The 15,102-nt window shown below is 46.7% G+C and overlaps 1 protein-coding gene across 1 annotated transcript in view; it reads left to right on the top strand.

The window, feature by feature from the left end:
- TOGARAM1 (TOG array regulator of axonemal microtubules 1) overlaps positions 1-14,796 on the top strand; it is a 40,206-nt gene extending 25,410 nt beyond the window's left edge. The window contains exons 11-18 of the mRNA XM_069734850.1: positions 575-661; positions 2,135-2,270; positions 10,902-11,007; positions 11,117-11,352; positions 11,630-11,788; positions 12,767-12,893; positions 13,045-13,160; positions 13,559-14,796. Of these exons, the coding sequence (XP_069590951.1) occupies positions 575-661; positions 2,135-2,270; positions 10,902-11,007; positions 11,117-11,352; positions 11,630-11,788; positions 12,767-12,893; positions 13,045-13,160; positions 13,559-13,586 (995 nt within the window). The 3' untranslated portion in view covers positions 13,587-14,796. The remainder of the gene's footprint in view (positions 1-574; positions 662-2,134; positions 2,271-10,901; positions 11,008-11,116; positions 11,353-11,629; positions 11,789-12,766; positions 12,894-13,044; positions 13,161-13,558) is intronic.
- The last annotated feature ends 306 nt before the right edge of the window (positions 14,797-15,102 follow it).

The raw sequence follows: 15,102 nt of genomic DNA, 5'->3' as shown, positions 1-15,102 counted from the left end.
TTTTCATTGCTTATCAGTGACAGATCTGTGCATACCTGTATTAGCAGCACGGGGAAAACAAGAACAGGGGCACAGCAGTCACCGGAGAGCTGCAGTCCATTTAATCGTGTGGGTTTCCAGTAGTTGGATCCCCATCACATTATTTGTCATGTCCGAAGCTTAAGTTATCAGTAATAAAGTGCTGAAACACCTTTTTGAAGTGGAATCCTTCATTAATATCCTACATGTAGACAGTTGAGTCCAGCCAGATTCCCAATTCTGCATACTTTGCTGCCTCATTGTCTGCAGTGTGATTATTTTGGTGATTTAGTTTTTTTTGTTTTTTTTACATATTAAAATGATGCTGAAAAGGTGACCATCCTGATTTAAAGGGTACCTCCCAATTGCAACGGTCTTAAAGTGAAAGGGAAGAGCATTCTCATGTCTAGGGGTCAGTATAGGAGCCAATTATCGGCTCTCAGATTTAATTTATAGAGAAGACCTCCCCCACCCCGTCCGAATAGGAGGTATAATAACCAGCCGACAGACAACCCTTTTACAGCAGTTTGCACTTTTCGTTCTGTGAATCTTTTAGCTTGGAGACCCCGATCAGACTGTTTGGACAACATGGATATAAGCCCCCCAGCATTAAAAAGAGCTTCCAGCTTGAAAAAATCCTCAGGTAAAGATTTGTGCACATCATTGTATGATGCCTTTTTTTTTTTTTTTTTTTTAAATAAATGGCATATATTATATATAATATCTCTATCCACTGGAAAGATGATAAATACCAGATCGGAGTGGGTCAAGCTGCTGGGACCTCCATAGTGCAGCAGAGCTAGGGGACCTTGGAGGACATTGATTGGCGCAGCAGTTGTTTCAGTGTGTCACCTACTGCTTCATTCAGTTGTGACACTAATTAAAACACAAATTTGGCTATTGACAAATGATGTGAAATTGCCAAAAAAAAAAAAAAGTGCAACTACAATATTTTTTCTTAATTACCATGTTAAATATACGGTGAAATTGACCAAGCAATAGGGTTCTCCGGGTCAATACGAGTACGCATATACCAAATGTATAGTGTGTGCGTTTTGTTTTGTTTTTAAGTGGTGAAAACAAAATCTGAAATTTGTCGGGGAAAGAAAAACAACTTTGCAAGTGTGTCCATTCCTGGGACCCATAATACTTTCAATTCTCTGACGCTGGGGCTGTCTGAGGGCTTATTTTTTTTGCACCATGAGCTGATGAATTTACTGATACCATTTTGGGGTAGATACAATGTTTTGATCGCCTGTTACTGCATTTTTGTGGGGCGGTCAACAAACCTGTAGTTCTGGCTATTTTTTTTTGTCTTCGCCATTTACCGTTTGGATTAATTTACTTTATATTTTGGTAGATTGAATTTTATAAACGCAGCAATACCAAATGTGTATTTTTTAAATTTATTTATTTTTAATGGGGAAAAGGGGGTGATTTTTAACTTGTTTAAAAATATGAAAAAAACATTTATTGTTCACGGTTTACTTTATTTATTTGTCCCCTAAGGGGACTTGAAGCTGTGATCATCTGATTGCTTGTACTATACATCGCATTGTATCAGCATTGCTCTGTATAGAGAAAATGCCGGTTCCCTATAAACACCAGGCTGGACTTCACAGGAGAATCATCATGACCAGTACTATATGTAGGTCTTCAGCAGACTCCAGTGGTCCCCCTCGATCACATCACGGGCATGCTGATGGGCACATGGAATAACGTACAGGTCCCACGCCCTCATGTGAATGATCTTCTGTATGTGATGCATGTGGTGCGCAGCGCAGCTCAGCACCATTGTGACACTTATTCCGACCCTGCTGCCGCCACATTGGTTGCTGCAGCCTCCTGCGGGGCTAATGATATTACGGTTGGGGATTGAATAACTACAAGTAGTGGGCCAAAATAATCTGTGCAAAAATCACACTGGGGAAGTTCCTGTGTGCAATATGTGAATTCTGTGGTGGATCTTCACTGCACACTTAACCATTTGTGGCCTCGCAGGTTTGTAGGAACTTGCTTTAGGGAAGGCGTTTTAGCAGCCTTTACCCCATGAAGTGTAATGCAGCAGTCATTACGAGGTGCTGACCCTGACGGGGTTAATGTGTATTGTCTGCAGCGCAGCGGAGTCCTTACAGAGATCGGTCGTCTGTCAGTCGTAGCTCCGACGTCATGGACCCATCGGTGCCCAGAGAGGTCTCCAGACCGGACTTGTCTATCATGGAAGTGTTTAAATTGTTGTCCGATGAAGAGTGGTAAGCGAAGGGTGAGGGGCGCTGATGACGTGTGACCCCGTGTTGTATTACAGTGCTGCATTCTTCACTTACTGGTTAATGCATCATCTGCAGCACATCAAGTATGCTAACTTGTGGTTCCCCAAACCCGGTCTCATTCAGACGTCCGTAATGACAGCACATTTTAGCATCGTATTACGGCCACATGTTCCAGCCTGAATCCAGGCTTTATTAACCTTTCTTCTCCTTCACCTCATTGGGGCCACAGACCGTGGGTGTGTGCTGCTGCCACCAGGAGGCTGACACTAAGTGATACAAAGAAAGTTCTCTCCTCCCCTGCAGTATACACCCTCCTGCTGGCTCTCAGCTCCTCCCCTGCAGTATACACCCTCCTGCTGGCTCTCAGCTAACCAGTTCTTGCTTGGTATCTGTAGGAGGCACATGGGTCTGTTTCAGACCCCAACGTTTTTATTTTACTTTTCTGTAAATTTTTATTTTTTAATTAACGGAGTGAAGGGAGCGACGGATCCTTTCAAGGTTCCGATCTCCCCTGAATCATCAACAGGCGAGCACGCGGAGTATACCTCCCCCGTACCCTCTCCTGCGACGTGGGAAGCCATGCCTGAGCTGACTTAAGGGGCGACGGTTCCTTCACGGTCCCGATCTCCCCACACCAACAGCAGGCGACCACATGGAGTGTCGCCTCCATGTATCCTCTCCTGGAGCCAGGCCTATAGCTGGACAACTGGCCTTGTCCACCCGGGGGCTGAAGGCCGTGGATGTACAGAGGCCCCTCTCTATGGCGTCCGAGCAGCCCCCACTGTCCCACCACTGTTAAAAGAGGATGGTACAAGGAGGCGGACGGTTCCTCTCCACCTCCCTAACAAAGGGATGATGGATTGAGGTTTATCCCTCTATCCCTGCACCGTCCACGCTGCAAAACCTGACCTGCAGCAGAACAATAGAGTGAGCGCTTTCCTCGGCGCTGAAACCGTCATCCGCGGCAGCTCCATGCCGGGACGCGCACCCATGGTGAGTGGATCCAGTCTGCGGTGGGATATTCACATGCTGACCGGCAGCTTCAGCTTCCCTGTGGCCCACCTCCCTGAGGTAACACTCCGGCCGGCTGCAAAAATTTAGCCCCCGGCTTCGGCCGATGTGTAGGCCGCATCCCGGAAGCCTCGCCTGTACTATGGCGCCCTAAGGCAGCTCCGCCCGATTTTCTGGCACTTCTCGCCTGGAACGCCCCTCACTTCTACCGCTGGTGTCGCCTGCCGGCTACAGAAATTTAGGCCCCGGCTTGGGCCTATTCAACATCGTCTCCGTGGCTCCACCCCCCGAATTGGCGTTTCTCGCTCTCTGCGAGATTTTTATCAACTCTGCAACTCCCGGTGGCCATCTTGGTCCACCCGGCCGGCTCACACTGGGCCGATGGTTTCTGCATTAAAGGGGCACATAGACTCTACATCAGTACCTGACCAATCCCTCAACAAGTATAAAGGCACACGACCAGTATTCCCTGGTCTTAAAGGCACATGACCAGTATACCTTGGTCTTAAAGGCAAATGACCAGTATCCCCTGGTCTTAAAGGCGCATGACCAGTATTCTCTGGTCTTAAAGGGCAGGACCAGTATTCCCTGGTCTTAAAGGCAAATGACCAGTATTCCCTGGTCTTAAAGGCGCATGACCAGTATTCCCTGGTCTTAAGGGCGCATCATCAATCCGAGGAGCCCTCCGCCGCAAACCCCAGCTTATCCCAGAGTACCTAGTTCCCCTCAGTGGACTTCGTCACTGACCGGAATCCATGGTTCTCTGACCAAGAGATTGAATCCCTCCATGATCCCTCTGTGGCTTGGAGTGCTCGCAGGACTGATATACATGGTCCCTATCCTACATGGGAGCCGTCGGCTAGCAGGGGCCGCAAGTATTCTAGAAACGTACAGGCATCTAGAAACATACAGGCATCTAGAAAACAGAAGTTTTCGTTTCCTGCTCCCTCACCAATGATTTGATGACAACAAGGCTCTGAATATGGATCGGATATTGACTGAACTTGCCAGAGCTTCAGAGAAGAGAAACCAATCTCGGTACATTGACGAAGCCTCTGGTTCTAATCTAGACTACACAGTGTCCCTCATAAGGAGACTGAAACTCCCTCGTAGAGCATTTGCCATTCAGTCCGGATAAGCGATTCACTGGACAGAAGCCTCTACGTGGGATGCCATGCCTGGCCTGATTTTTAAGGGCGACGGGTCCTGTCCACCCGGAGACCTGAACTCTGTAAATGTACTGAGGCACCCTTTTTGGCATACGAAAACCCCCCTCTGCATCACCACTATTTAGCGGATGATGCAAGAAGGTGGACAATTCCTCTCCACTTCCCTGGTAAGAGGTTGATGGATCAAGGGTTCCTAATTTTTATCTCTGCACCGTCAAAAGAGAGCGGCGATGGCAAGAGACTATGACCTGCTGGATGCAGCCACGCATTCTGCCACTGAGCAGATTAACTGGGTAGAATCTCCTGTGGTATACCTACCAGTATACCCGCCCGATGTATCATCAGTTAAAAATACCACGGACTGTCAGATAGCAAATCTGGTTCGTTCCGTCTTGCTTCGGGTTCAGCGCTCTATCCTCCCTAGCCGCCGCATGGATTGCTAGAGCAATGGTCTCCTGGCTGGAGACCTTAACTACCTTGATTCACACCAGTAACAACTGGCCAATCAAATCTTTTGAGCGGGAGACTGACAAGATCTAAGCAATCTTGGTTCCAAGAAGGGGAACAAAAAGTAACACCAACCCTGGACCTCAAACTTCTAACAACCTTTGACATGGTCCTCCTTCTTCGGATGGAGTTCCTCCGCTCAGCCATTATTTCAACAGAAAAAGGTGCCGTTTCCAGCATCCATCGACATTCAGGATGCTTACCCTCTTCAAAAATTCCTTCGCTTTTCCATTCGTGAACAGCATTTTCAAGTCACAACCTTGTCCTTCGGCCTTGCTTCCGCACCCAGAGTGTTCGCAAGGGTCATGGCGGATGTCATGTTTCTCTTGCATCCTTGAGGCGTGCTCGTCCTGCCCTGTTTGGTCGAAGGTCTAGCCGCCCTTCCAGGACTGCGCTGAGTCGTCTATATCACTTGCGATACCCTCCCACTTGGGCTGGCAGCCAAACTTAGACAAGTTCTCCTCATTTCCAGCCCAGCAGATATCCTTTATGAGGATGATCCTGCACACTTCCAGAAGGATGGCAATTCCCCCTCCTGACAAGATCACGGCCCTTCAACAGGGAGCTTGCGCACTTGATTACTTATCCCCTCTTTTCATTCGATTTGCTAGGAGGGTTCTGAGGAAAAATGGTGACGACAATGGAAGCGGTTTCCTTCGCTCTGCTCGTTTTCAGCAAGTCTGACAGACTTTCAGATGATAGTCTCTGAGCTCCTTCTTCATCCAGGCCCTTTCTCCCGGTTCAGTGGTTATTAGTAACTACCAATGCCAGTCTCCTTCTCCCTATCATTGCTCTGGAGATCCGTACGGTAGTCCTACAGCAGGTCCACTACCTTCTGGCGGGTCACCCTATCCGAATTCAATTGGAATAATGCCACGGCGGTGCCATACGTCAATCATTTAGCAGGTACTCATGGTCCGGCTCCATGACCGAGGTATCTCACATTCTCTGATGGGCCGAGACCTATCATTCGGTGATCTCCGGAGTATATATCCCAGGAGTAGAACTCTGGACGGCAAACAAATTCAGCCGTCAGGGTTCCGCCTCAAGTCAGTGGGAACTTCATCCCGAGGTCTTCCATCAGATCTGCCTTCACCGGAGCTCTCCAGTTGTAGATCGGACTGCGTCCAGACTGAATGCCAATGTACTCGAGTTCGTGGTTCGGCCTCGAGATCCAAGAGCCATCGCACTGCATGCTCTGGTTCTGACTTGGTATCAGTTTCCATAACTCCCCTTCCACTACTTCCGAGAGCTTTTCGGATGCAGAAAGGGCCCCAGTGATCCTCCGAGATCCGCACTGACCTTGTCAGTTTTTGTTTGCGGAGCTAGTATCTTCCCGCCTTATTGTAGCAAAACTGCAAGTAGGGACTTTCTCACAGAGAGTGTTCACATGTAGTTCTTCCCTATTGCATGCCGTTAGATCATTGGGACCTTAATGGTCCTAGCAGTCTTACAGTAGACTCCTTTTCATCCGGGCAGTCTTTACGATCAGGGAAGTTCGCCCCTTTTTTACTCTGCGATATCCTCACTCTGACGAGTCTTTGGAACTAGCTCCTTGCTCTTTCAGACTTTTTTCCCTTATTACCTTCAAGGCAAGGTTGTCCTCAGGCCATCCCCATCCCTTGTTACCAAGGTGGTATTGTATTACCACTGTTATGAGGGCATAGTTCTTCACTCATCTCTTTCGGCACCAGTCCACAAGATGGAATGAGTTCCCCATATTTTGGACAAAGTGAGTGCTCTGAGTAGGTACGTCTCGAAGACGGCGTCCTTCCAAAGGTTGGACGCTTTATTTGTGCTTCCTGACGGTAAGAGGAAGGCTTACTGACATTTCCAGGAAGGGTTTAACCGTTTCATCGGCCATGATAGCATGGTGGATTCTTTTCACCATCCAGGAGTCCTTCCGTGCTAGATGTCAGCCTATCTCCGAGGGTTCTAGGCACTAGGCGTCGGCAAGGCACGCATGCAAGCTTGCGGATTCATCCAGTCCGCATGCATTCTTGAAGCACTATAATTCCCACACTTCCACAGATGTGAGTCCGGGCAGGCGGACTCTGCAGGCCGCGGTGGCGCACTTGTAAGTAGCGGTTACACAGGGCCTGATCTGATGTTGTCCCCACCCATGGACTGCTTTGGGACGTCCCACGGTCTGTCTCCCCAATGAGGCGAAGGAGAAAAAAGGATTTTTGTGTACTCACCGTAAAATCCTTTTCTCCGAGCCATTCATTGGGGGACACAGCTCCCACCCTGTTATTAGCTTATGCTTGTTTTTTTAGAATATGACATGCTATACGCTCATATATTGTTATTGATCTCCTACTGCTTTTGCACCGAACTGGTTAGCTGAGAGCCAGCAGGGGGGTGTATACTGCAGGGGAGGAGCTAACTTTTTTGTATCACTTAGTGTCAGCCTCCTAGTGGCAGCAGCATACACCCACGGTCTGTGTCCCCCAATGAATGGCTCGGAGAAAAGGATTTTACGGTGAGTACACAAAAATCCCTATTTTACCTTCAGGTTTTTGGAAAATCCTTATCCCTTGGTTGCAGTAAAAAATATTCTACTATATAATTGTCTAAGGGTCACTTCCGTCTCTGTCTGTCTTACTGTTTGTCTGTCTGTCTTTCTGTCACGGATATTAATTGGTCGCGGCCTCTGTCGGTCATGGAAATCCAAGTTGCTGATTGGTTTCGGCAAAACAGCCACGACCAATCAGCGACGGCACAGTCCGGAAGAAAATGGCTGCTCCTTACTCTCCGCAGTCAGTGCTCGGCGCCCGCATACTCCCCTCCAGTCGCCGCTCACACAGAGTTAATACCGGCGGTAACGGACCGCGTTATGCCACGGGTAAAGCACTCTGTAACCGCTGCTATTAACCCTGTGGGTCCCCAACTTTTTACTATTGATGCTGCCTATGCGGCATCAATTGTAAAAAAATGTAATGTTAAAAATAATAAAAAAACGAAAAACCTGCTATTCTCACCCTCCATAGTCCGCCGAGCCGCTTACGCAGGCCGCCATCTTCCGTTCCCGGCGATGCATTGCGAAATTAGCCAGAAGACTTAGCGGTCTCTCAAGGCCGCTAAGTCATCTGGGTAATTTCGCAATGCATCCTGGGAACGGAAGATGGCGGCAGCCGCACGCGTATCGCCGGAGCTTCGCTGGATCCCAGGGGTGAGTATATAACTATTTTTTATTTTAGTTATTTTTTAACAGGGAGATGGTGCCCACACTGCTGTATAGTACGTGGGCATTGTTATATACTACGTTGCTGCTATATACTACATAGGCAGTGTTATATACTATGTGGGCTGTGCTATATATTACTTGGCCACTGTTATATACTGTGTGGGCAGTGTTATATACTACATGGCTGCTATATACTGCGTAGGCAGTGTTACTACGTGGCTGCTATATACTGCGTGGGCTGTGCAATATATTACGTGGCCAGTGTTATATACTGCGTGGCCTGTTATATACTACGTCGCCTGTGTTATATACTGCGTGGCCGCTATATACTGCCTGGGCTGTGTTGTATAGTAGGTGGCTGTGTTATATACTGCGTGGCCACTGTTATATATTGCGTGGCCTGTATTAACGCATCGGTTATTCTACAGTATGAATGTATATAGCAGCCACATACTACGTGGCCTGTGCTATATACTATTTGTCTGCTGTATACTACATGGCTCCTATATACTACGTGGCCTGTGCTATATACTATGTGGCTGCTATATACATACATAAATACTTATTCTAGAATACCAGATGCGTTAGAATCAGGCCACCATCTAGTGTGTGTGTGTTGTATATATACCGTATATATATATATATATATATAATATATACATACTATATTTTTTTGTGCTCACCCTCCCCAGGTCCAATGTTGAGTCTCTGTTGCTGTTCCTCATGTCTCTTGTTGTCTGCAGCCAATAACAGCTCTGCTGGAGTGCTGCTGAGCTTATCATTATTGACATGATGCAAGTGAGGCAGACAATAACAGACACTGGGAGCAGCTGCAGAGACTCTGTGCCCGGACCTGGGGAGGGTGAGTAAATAGCAGTTTGCTTATTTTTCTTAAAGAAACTGCAGCCAGAGAACAGTGGTTTTCTGAAACCGGAAAACCCTTTCAACGGCATCATAGGGCTGTATACTGCGGTTAGTTTGCGTCATAGACTTTTAATCAGGTGAGGACTTAAAGGGGTATTCCCATTTCCAAGATCTTATCCCAATATGTAGTAGGTGTAATAATGGTAACATTAACAAATACCTCCTAATTAGAAATGTAGTATAGTTATTCTGATTCTCTAGGTCACTTACTCAATGTGCTGGGCATTGCAATAGCTTAGGAATCCATTGTTAAGACCACTCATATAGTGACAGTGGTTGTAACCATAGATACCTGCACTGCAATGCCCAGCACATGGGGTAAGGCTAGTTTCACACTAGCGTTTCCCTGATGTGCGGCGGGCTGCGGACTTCCTCCGTGAAGCCCCGCCCTCAGCCGCACCTCTGCTGCTAGCTCCGCCTACATCTGCATGCGGCCTGCGTACCTATATTTAACATTAGGTACGCAGGTCGTGCGGCTGTATGCAGATGGTGCCGCATGCATGGTGCCGCATGCATCGTTTTGATGATGCAGCGACCAGCGGAGACGCAGCCATGTAGCTTTTTTTTTTTTTTTCCGCATCGTCAAAACGACGCATGCGGCACCATCCGCATACAGCCGCACCACCTGCGTACCTAATGTTAAATATATAAACACCTATAAGAAAAGGCACCACACAAGAGTAACCATATAAAAATCTTTATTAATAACAGCAAGACCACAAAGTGGTCATAAAATTGCCTAAACAGGCAAAAGTGAGACAAAACAGACACAAGAAAAATGGTGGACAAAAAACCTGGATATAACAATACAGTACTAATATGCATTCAGTATAAATAGAAATAAAACACATATGGGGTATGAGTACTTAACTAAAGCAGCAAGGCAGATAAAGTGGGACACGGCAGAGGTAACCAATAGACAGTGCCATAATCAATGCTCAATATATAAAAAAAGAGAGGTAAAGATGTAGACCACTTATTGCATACAGACCCAGTATATACCATGTGGTAAGTATCAAGGCTAAACAAGCCGTATAGACAAGTCTGTGGGCAATAAAGAGGATGCCATAAGCTTATATTCGAATCACCACTAAAGTGCCTAAGCGGCAAGTATATACCCACATGATGAAGAGGAACCAGGAGTCCACCACACCCTAAACAGGCAAAAGTGAGACAAAACAGACACAAGAAAAATGGTGGACAAAAAACCTGGATATAACAATACAGTACTAATATGCATTCAGTATAGATAGAAATAAAACACATATGGGGTATGAGTACTTAACTAAAGCAGCAAGGCAGATAAAGTGGGACTGTTTAGGCAATTTTATGACCACTTTGTGGTCTTGCTGTTATTAATAAAGATTTTTATATGGTTACTCTTGTGTGGTGCCTTTTCTTATAGGTGTTTATATAGTATGCTTGGCTAACCACGATAGGATACGTTATTGGTGTTGTGTAATGTTAAATATAGGTACGCGGGCCGCATGCAGATGTAGGCGGAGCTAGCAGCGGAGGTGTGGCTGAGGGCGGGGCTTCACGGAGGAAGTCTGCAGCCCGCCGCACATCAGGGAAACGCTAGTGTGAAACTAGCCTAAGTGACATAGCTAATCAGAAGAAATGTACTACATTTCAAATTGGATGTATTTGCTAATATTGTTATTACACCAACTATATTTTAGGATAGGATCTTGGTAAAGTGGTGGTGTTCATGAAATAGAAATGAAGGGTGCGCTAATCTTGGAGGCATTACATTGTAACCCCAATGAGCACCTAGTGGGGGTCACGAATAATCTCTGTGAATTGGTTTTACAGGGAGAAGAAGATCGAGGGCCTGAACTTGGTCCGATCACTTTCCATCTTCCACTCGCATGTGGTTCTGGAAAGACTTCATGAACTTAAGATTGCGGTGACACAAGAGGTGAGTGCACTCGGTGTGTCGGTCGTTGTAGTGGGAGCGATCATCGGGGCTTGCTCATCGTCACAGTCCTTTTTAGTGATTATTTTTCCACCTTACATTTTGACTGTAGGTGAAGAACCTGCGCTCCACAGTTTCCCGAGCGGCAATCGGCTGTTTAGGGGACATGTTCACACATCTGAAGAAACACATGGACCACGAGCTGGACAACTGTGTCCGCGTACTTCTGCACAAGGCCGGAGAATCAAACGTTTTCATACGGGAGGATGTGGACAAGGCTCTTGATGCTATGGTCCAGAACGTGACACCAGTAAGGGCTCTCGCAGCCCTCATTAATGGAGGACTAAGGTAAAAAATAAACGCTCTCAAGTTTTCCCAGGGTATATGAGAAATGTATGAACACTGGTGGTCCAGCTACAAAGACCCTCACGAGACCAGGAAGCAGAAGTGAGCATGAGCGACTGTCTATTCACTCGGGGCACTGTGGACCCCTGTTTTTGTGATTGACGCTGGGGCTCCAGCAATCATACACTCATCACCTATCTTATGTGGTTTATTGGAAAATCCCTTTAAATAATTTTCTATATTTTTCACTGATTACATGATTTTATTTTTACTCTTGTAGTCACTTGAACACCGCAGTCAAAAAATGTGCAGCGCAACATATGTCTGATCTGGTTGAGAGGATGGGGCCAGGACGGATCCTTTCTGGAATAAAGGACGTCACAGATAGGGCGCTGCCTGCCATTGCCAAGTTTGCTCAGGACGGCTCGCAGGAGACCAGGTGAGTAGTCTCCCGCTCTCTGCAAATGATTGTATTTGTTCATTGATGCTGTGTGGGGCCATGATGCTGTGTGTGCGCCTGTGGGGGCTATCTACTGTTTGGGGGGAACTATGAGGCTATCCTGCAGTATGTAGGTGCTATGATGCTGTGTATGCGACTGTGGGGGCCATATACTGTTTGAGGGAACTGTGGGGCTCTCCTGCAGTGTGTAGGTGCTATGATGCGGTGTGTGCATCTGTAGGGGCTATATACTGTTTGGGTACTGTCGGGCTCTCCTGCAGTATGTAAGTGCTATGATGCTGTGTATGTGACTGTGGGGGCTATATACTTTTTGGGGGAACTATGGGGCTCTCCTGCAGTATGTAGGTGCTATGATGCGGTGTGTGCATCTGTAGGGGCTATATACTGTTTGGGTACTGTCGGGCTCTCCTGCAGTATGTAAGTGCTATGATGCTGTGTATGTGACTGTGGGGGCTATATACTGTTTGGGGGAACTACGGGGCTCTCCTGCAGTATGTAGGTGCTATGATGCTGTCTATGCGACTGTGGGGGCCACATACTGTTTGGGGGAGCTGTGGGGCTCTCCTGCAGTATGTCAGTGCTATGATGCTGTGTGTGTGTGTGTGTGGTACTGTACTGTGTCATAGTCTATGGAGGCCATGAGCGGGTCAGTGTGGAGAGTGTGATCACAAAAGGTCTTCAGTAGGGATACAACTACAGTTTGTGCTACGATACTCTATCCTTGTCTCTTTACATTAGCAGATACGTCCTTCAGTGATTGCGCCATGATGCCACTTACATAACCAAATATTTTTCTCCCAGTGGGGAAAGTAAGGGGGGTCTTAATTTGGCCTTTTGCTTTAAGGCCCCATGATCCGTGTTCGCCCCTGGTCATGGTCATGGTTTTCCATGGCAGATTTTCTATTCCAGCATTTCTGCAGCCACCAGACTTTGACACATACAACATTTTCTGTGCAGGTTCTTTGGACGAAAGATGTTGCACTATCTGATGTCTCATCCAGAATTTGACAAGATGCTGGAAAAATATATTCCGACCAAGGACTTGCCTTACATCCGAGACGTAATGAAAAATATTCAAGTGAAGGTAAGTGAGAGGAGAATCTCGCATCTATAGGAGACATTTATAGCATAAAGTTGATGCATGCAATGCTGAGCCACAGGAACAATAAAGGATTCTGGCAGAATGTACCCTAGAATTGTTTGTGTTCCACATTTGATCACTTGTCGGCTCACAGGGTGTAGGGGAAATCCAGGATACTCCATCAGCTCGAGGGAGAAGATCGTACCACGGCAGCGTGGGCAGCCTGCGAGCGTCATCGGTGTCCCAGAACACTCACAGTACTCTGGACAGGTACGTGGTGACACCGCCGCAGAGGAATACAAAAATGCAGAAGTCATATAGTGTTCAGTATTTTTATTTTTTGTACATCAGATTTATTTTTTTTTGCACTAGCCATACAAATGGCGTGCAGCTTTATTTTGGTACAGAGGCGGCGTATGGTGTTATCACACAGTGGCATGAGATTTGGGGCCGTATCTGTTAGTCCGTCTGGGGGGGATTGTCCTATATTTCATGGTTGGGTAATGTGGAGCGGATGTGCCATAGATGCCGCTCTCATCCTGGGACGGGTCCTGTCGTGTGTTTCCTACTTACTTGGCAATTTTCAGATCTAACATAGAAATGAACAGTTGCTGCTATCATGTGGTGTAATGTCATTTATTGAATCACTTTGTTCCCTCGCTTTACAGCGTGTTGCACAGAGACACAAAATCGTAACAGACGAACAATTAATGAACGGGACAGTCGGAGACAGTGACACGTGAGGGGGATGGCTTCGGGCTGTGGCCGAGAATGTTTCCTCACAAGTAACGCGCAGTAAAGACACTAATGTTCTGACCCTATAATAGGACAGTAACCAGAAGAGTATTAAATGTCCCTGTACACTGTTACTTGTAATACTTGATATTGTGACTAGTCCTTGTGAGGCCGGACCGCTCCTTAGCCGGTACAGGTACTGATTTTGGATTTTTTTTTTTATTTCTTTAATCGTGGATCATTTTTTTTCTCCTGTAATCAGTTCTGCCAGTGCTGGGACGTGAATATGTAATTTCCATACTACTTCATTGTGCCTTCCTTGAATACCCGATGTGAAATGTGTGATAATCATCTTTCCTGTTATCCGTACACAGCAACTGATTTATTTCCGGAAGTCATGAACTTTATCTCCTCCTTATGTGCAGTATGGGGAAGGGTTAAATCTTGATTAGCGGTCATTATATTCTAATGGATCCTGATAGATTCAAATCCCATTTTTTTGAGGATTATTGAGTTATTGAGAAAAGGGGGGAAAACATAGCTGCTTTCTTCCAGTGAGAGTGAGCACCGCGCCTGGCTATAGGTTGCGACTGATATCGCAGGTGGGCTCCATTGAATGGAATGGGCTGAACTGTAATACCAGACGTAACCTATAGGTAAGAGACAAAAGAAGATGTGTTTTTTCCAATCCTGCACAACCCCTTCAAAGAAGATTGTGTTTGTGGAGTAGCCCTTAAAGTCTTTGTCCTATAGGGTAATGTATAGAGGAGGGGGTCCGTCTATCCTATAATGGAATGTATAGAGGAGGGGGTCCCGTCTGTTCTATAATGGAATGTATAGATGAGGGGGTCCCGTCTGTTCTATAATGGAATGTATAGATGAGGGGGTCCCGTCTGTTCTATAATGGAATGTATAGAGGTGGGGGTCCCGTCCTATATGGGAATGTATAAAGAAAGGGGTCCCGTCTGTCCTATAAGGGAATGTATAGAGGTAGGGGTCCCGTCTGTCCTATAAGGGAATGTATAGAGGTGGGGGTCCCGTCTGTCCTATAAGGGAATGTATAGAGGTGGGGGTCCCGTCTGTCCTTTAAGGGAATGTAAAAAGAAAGGGGTCCCATGCTGTCAGGCAGAAGGCAGCTGCTCTTACTTCTTGGGTCGGCAGCCACCTTTGCAAAAAAAAAGAAGCAAACCTTCCCCGGGTAATATCTAGCGTAAGACAATCCTCATCAGAAGCTGCAGTTTGACATTGATTGCAGCAGATGTACCAACAGTGCTGCCATGTTAAAGGGGATATGCATGAAGAAACGACTGCTTTTAAGGGAGGGGTCACCCCAGCTAGTTATGGCCAAATCAAATAACTGGTATTTGAGCTGCTGCACCCAGGAGCGGCCACTACAGAGTACGGGGCTGTGTGATTCAGCTCTTTACATGGTGCACATCTGGCTGCTGATCATTGAGGTCCAAGACTCGACACCCCC

Source organism: Ranitomeya imitator, chromosome 1 (assembly GCF_032444005.1).
Source record: "Ranitomeya imitator isolate aRanImi1 chromosome 1, aRanImi1.pri, whole genome shotgun sequence".
Lineage (NCBI taxonomy): Eukaryota > Metazoa > Chordata > Amphibia > Anura > Dendrobatidae > Ranitomeya > Ranitomeya imitator.
This window is presented reverse-complemented; position numbering and strand designations above follow the sequence as displayed.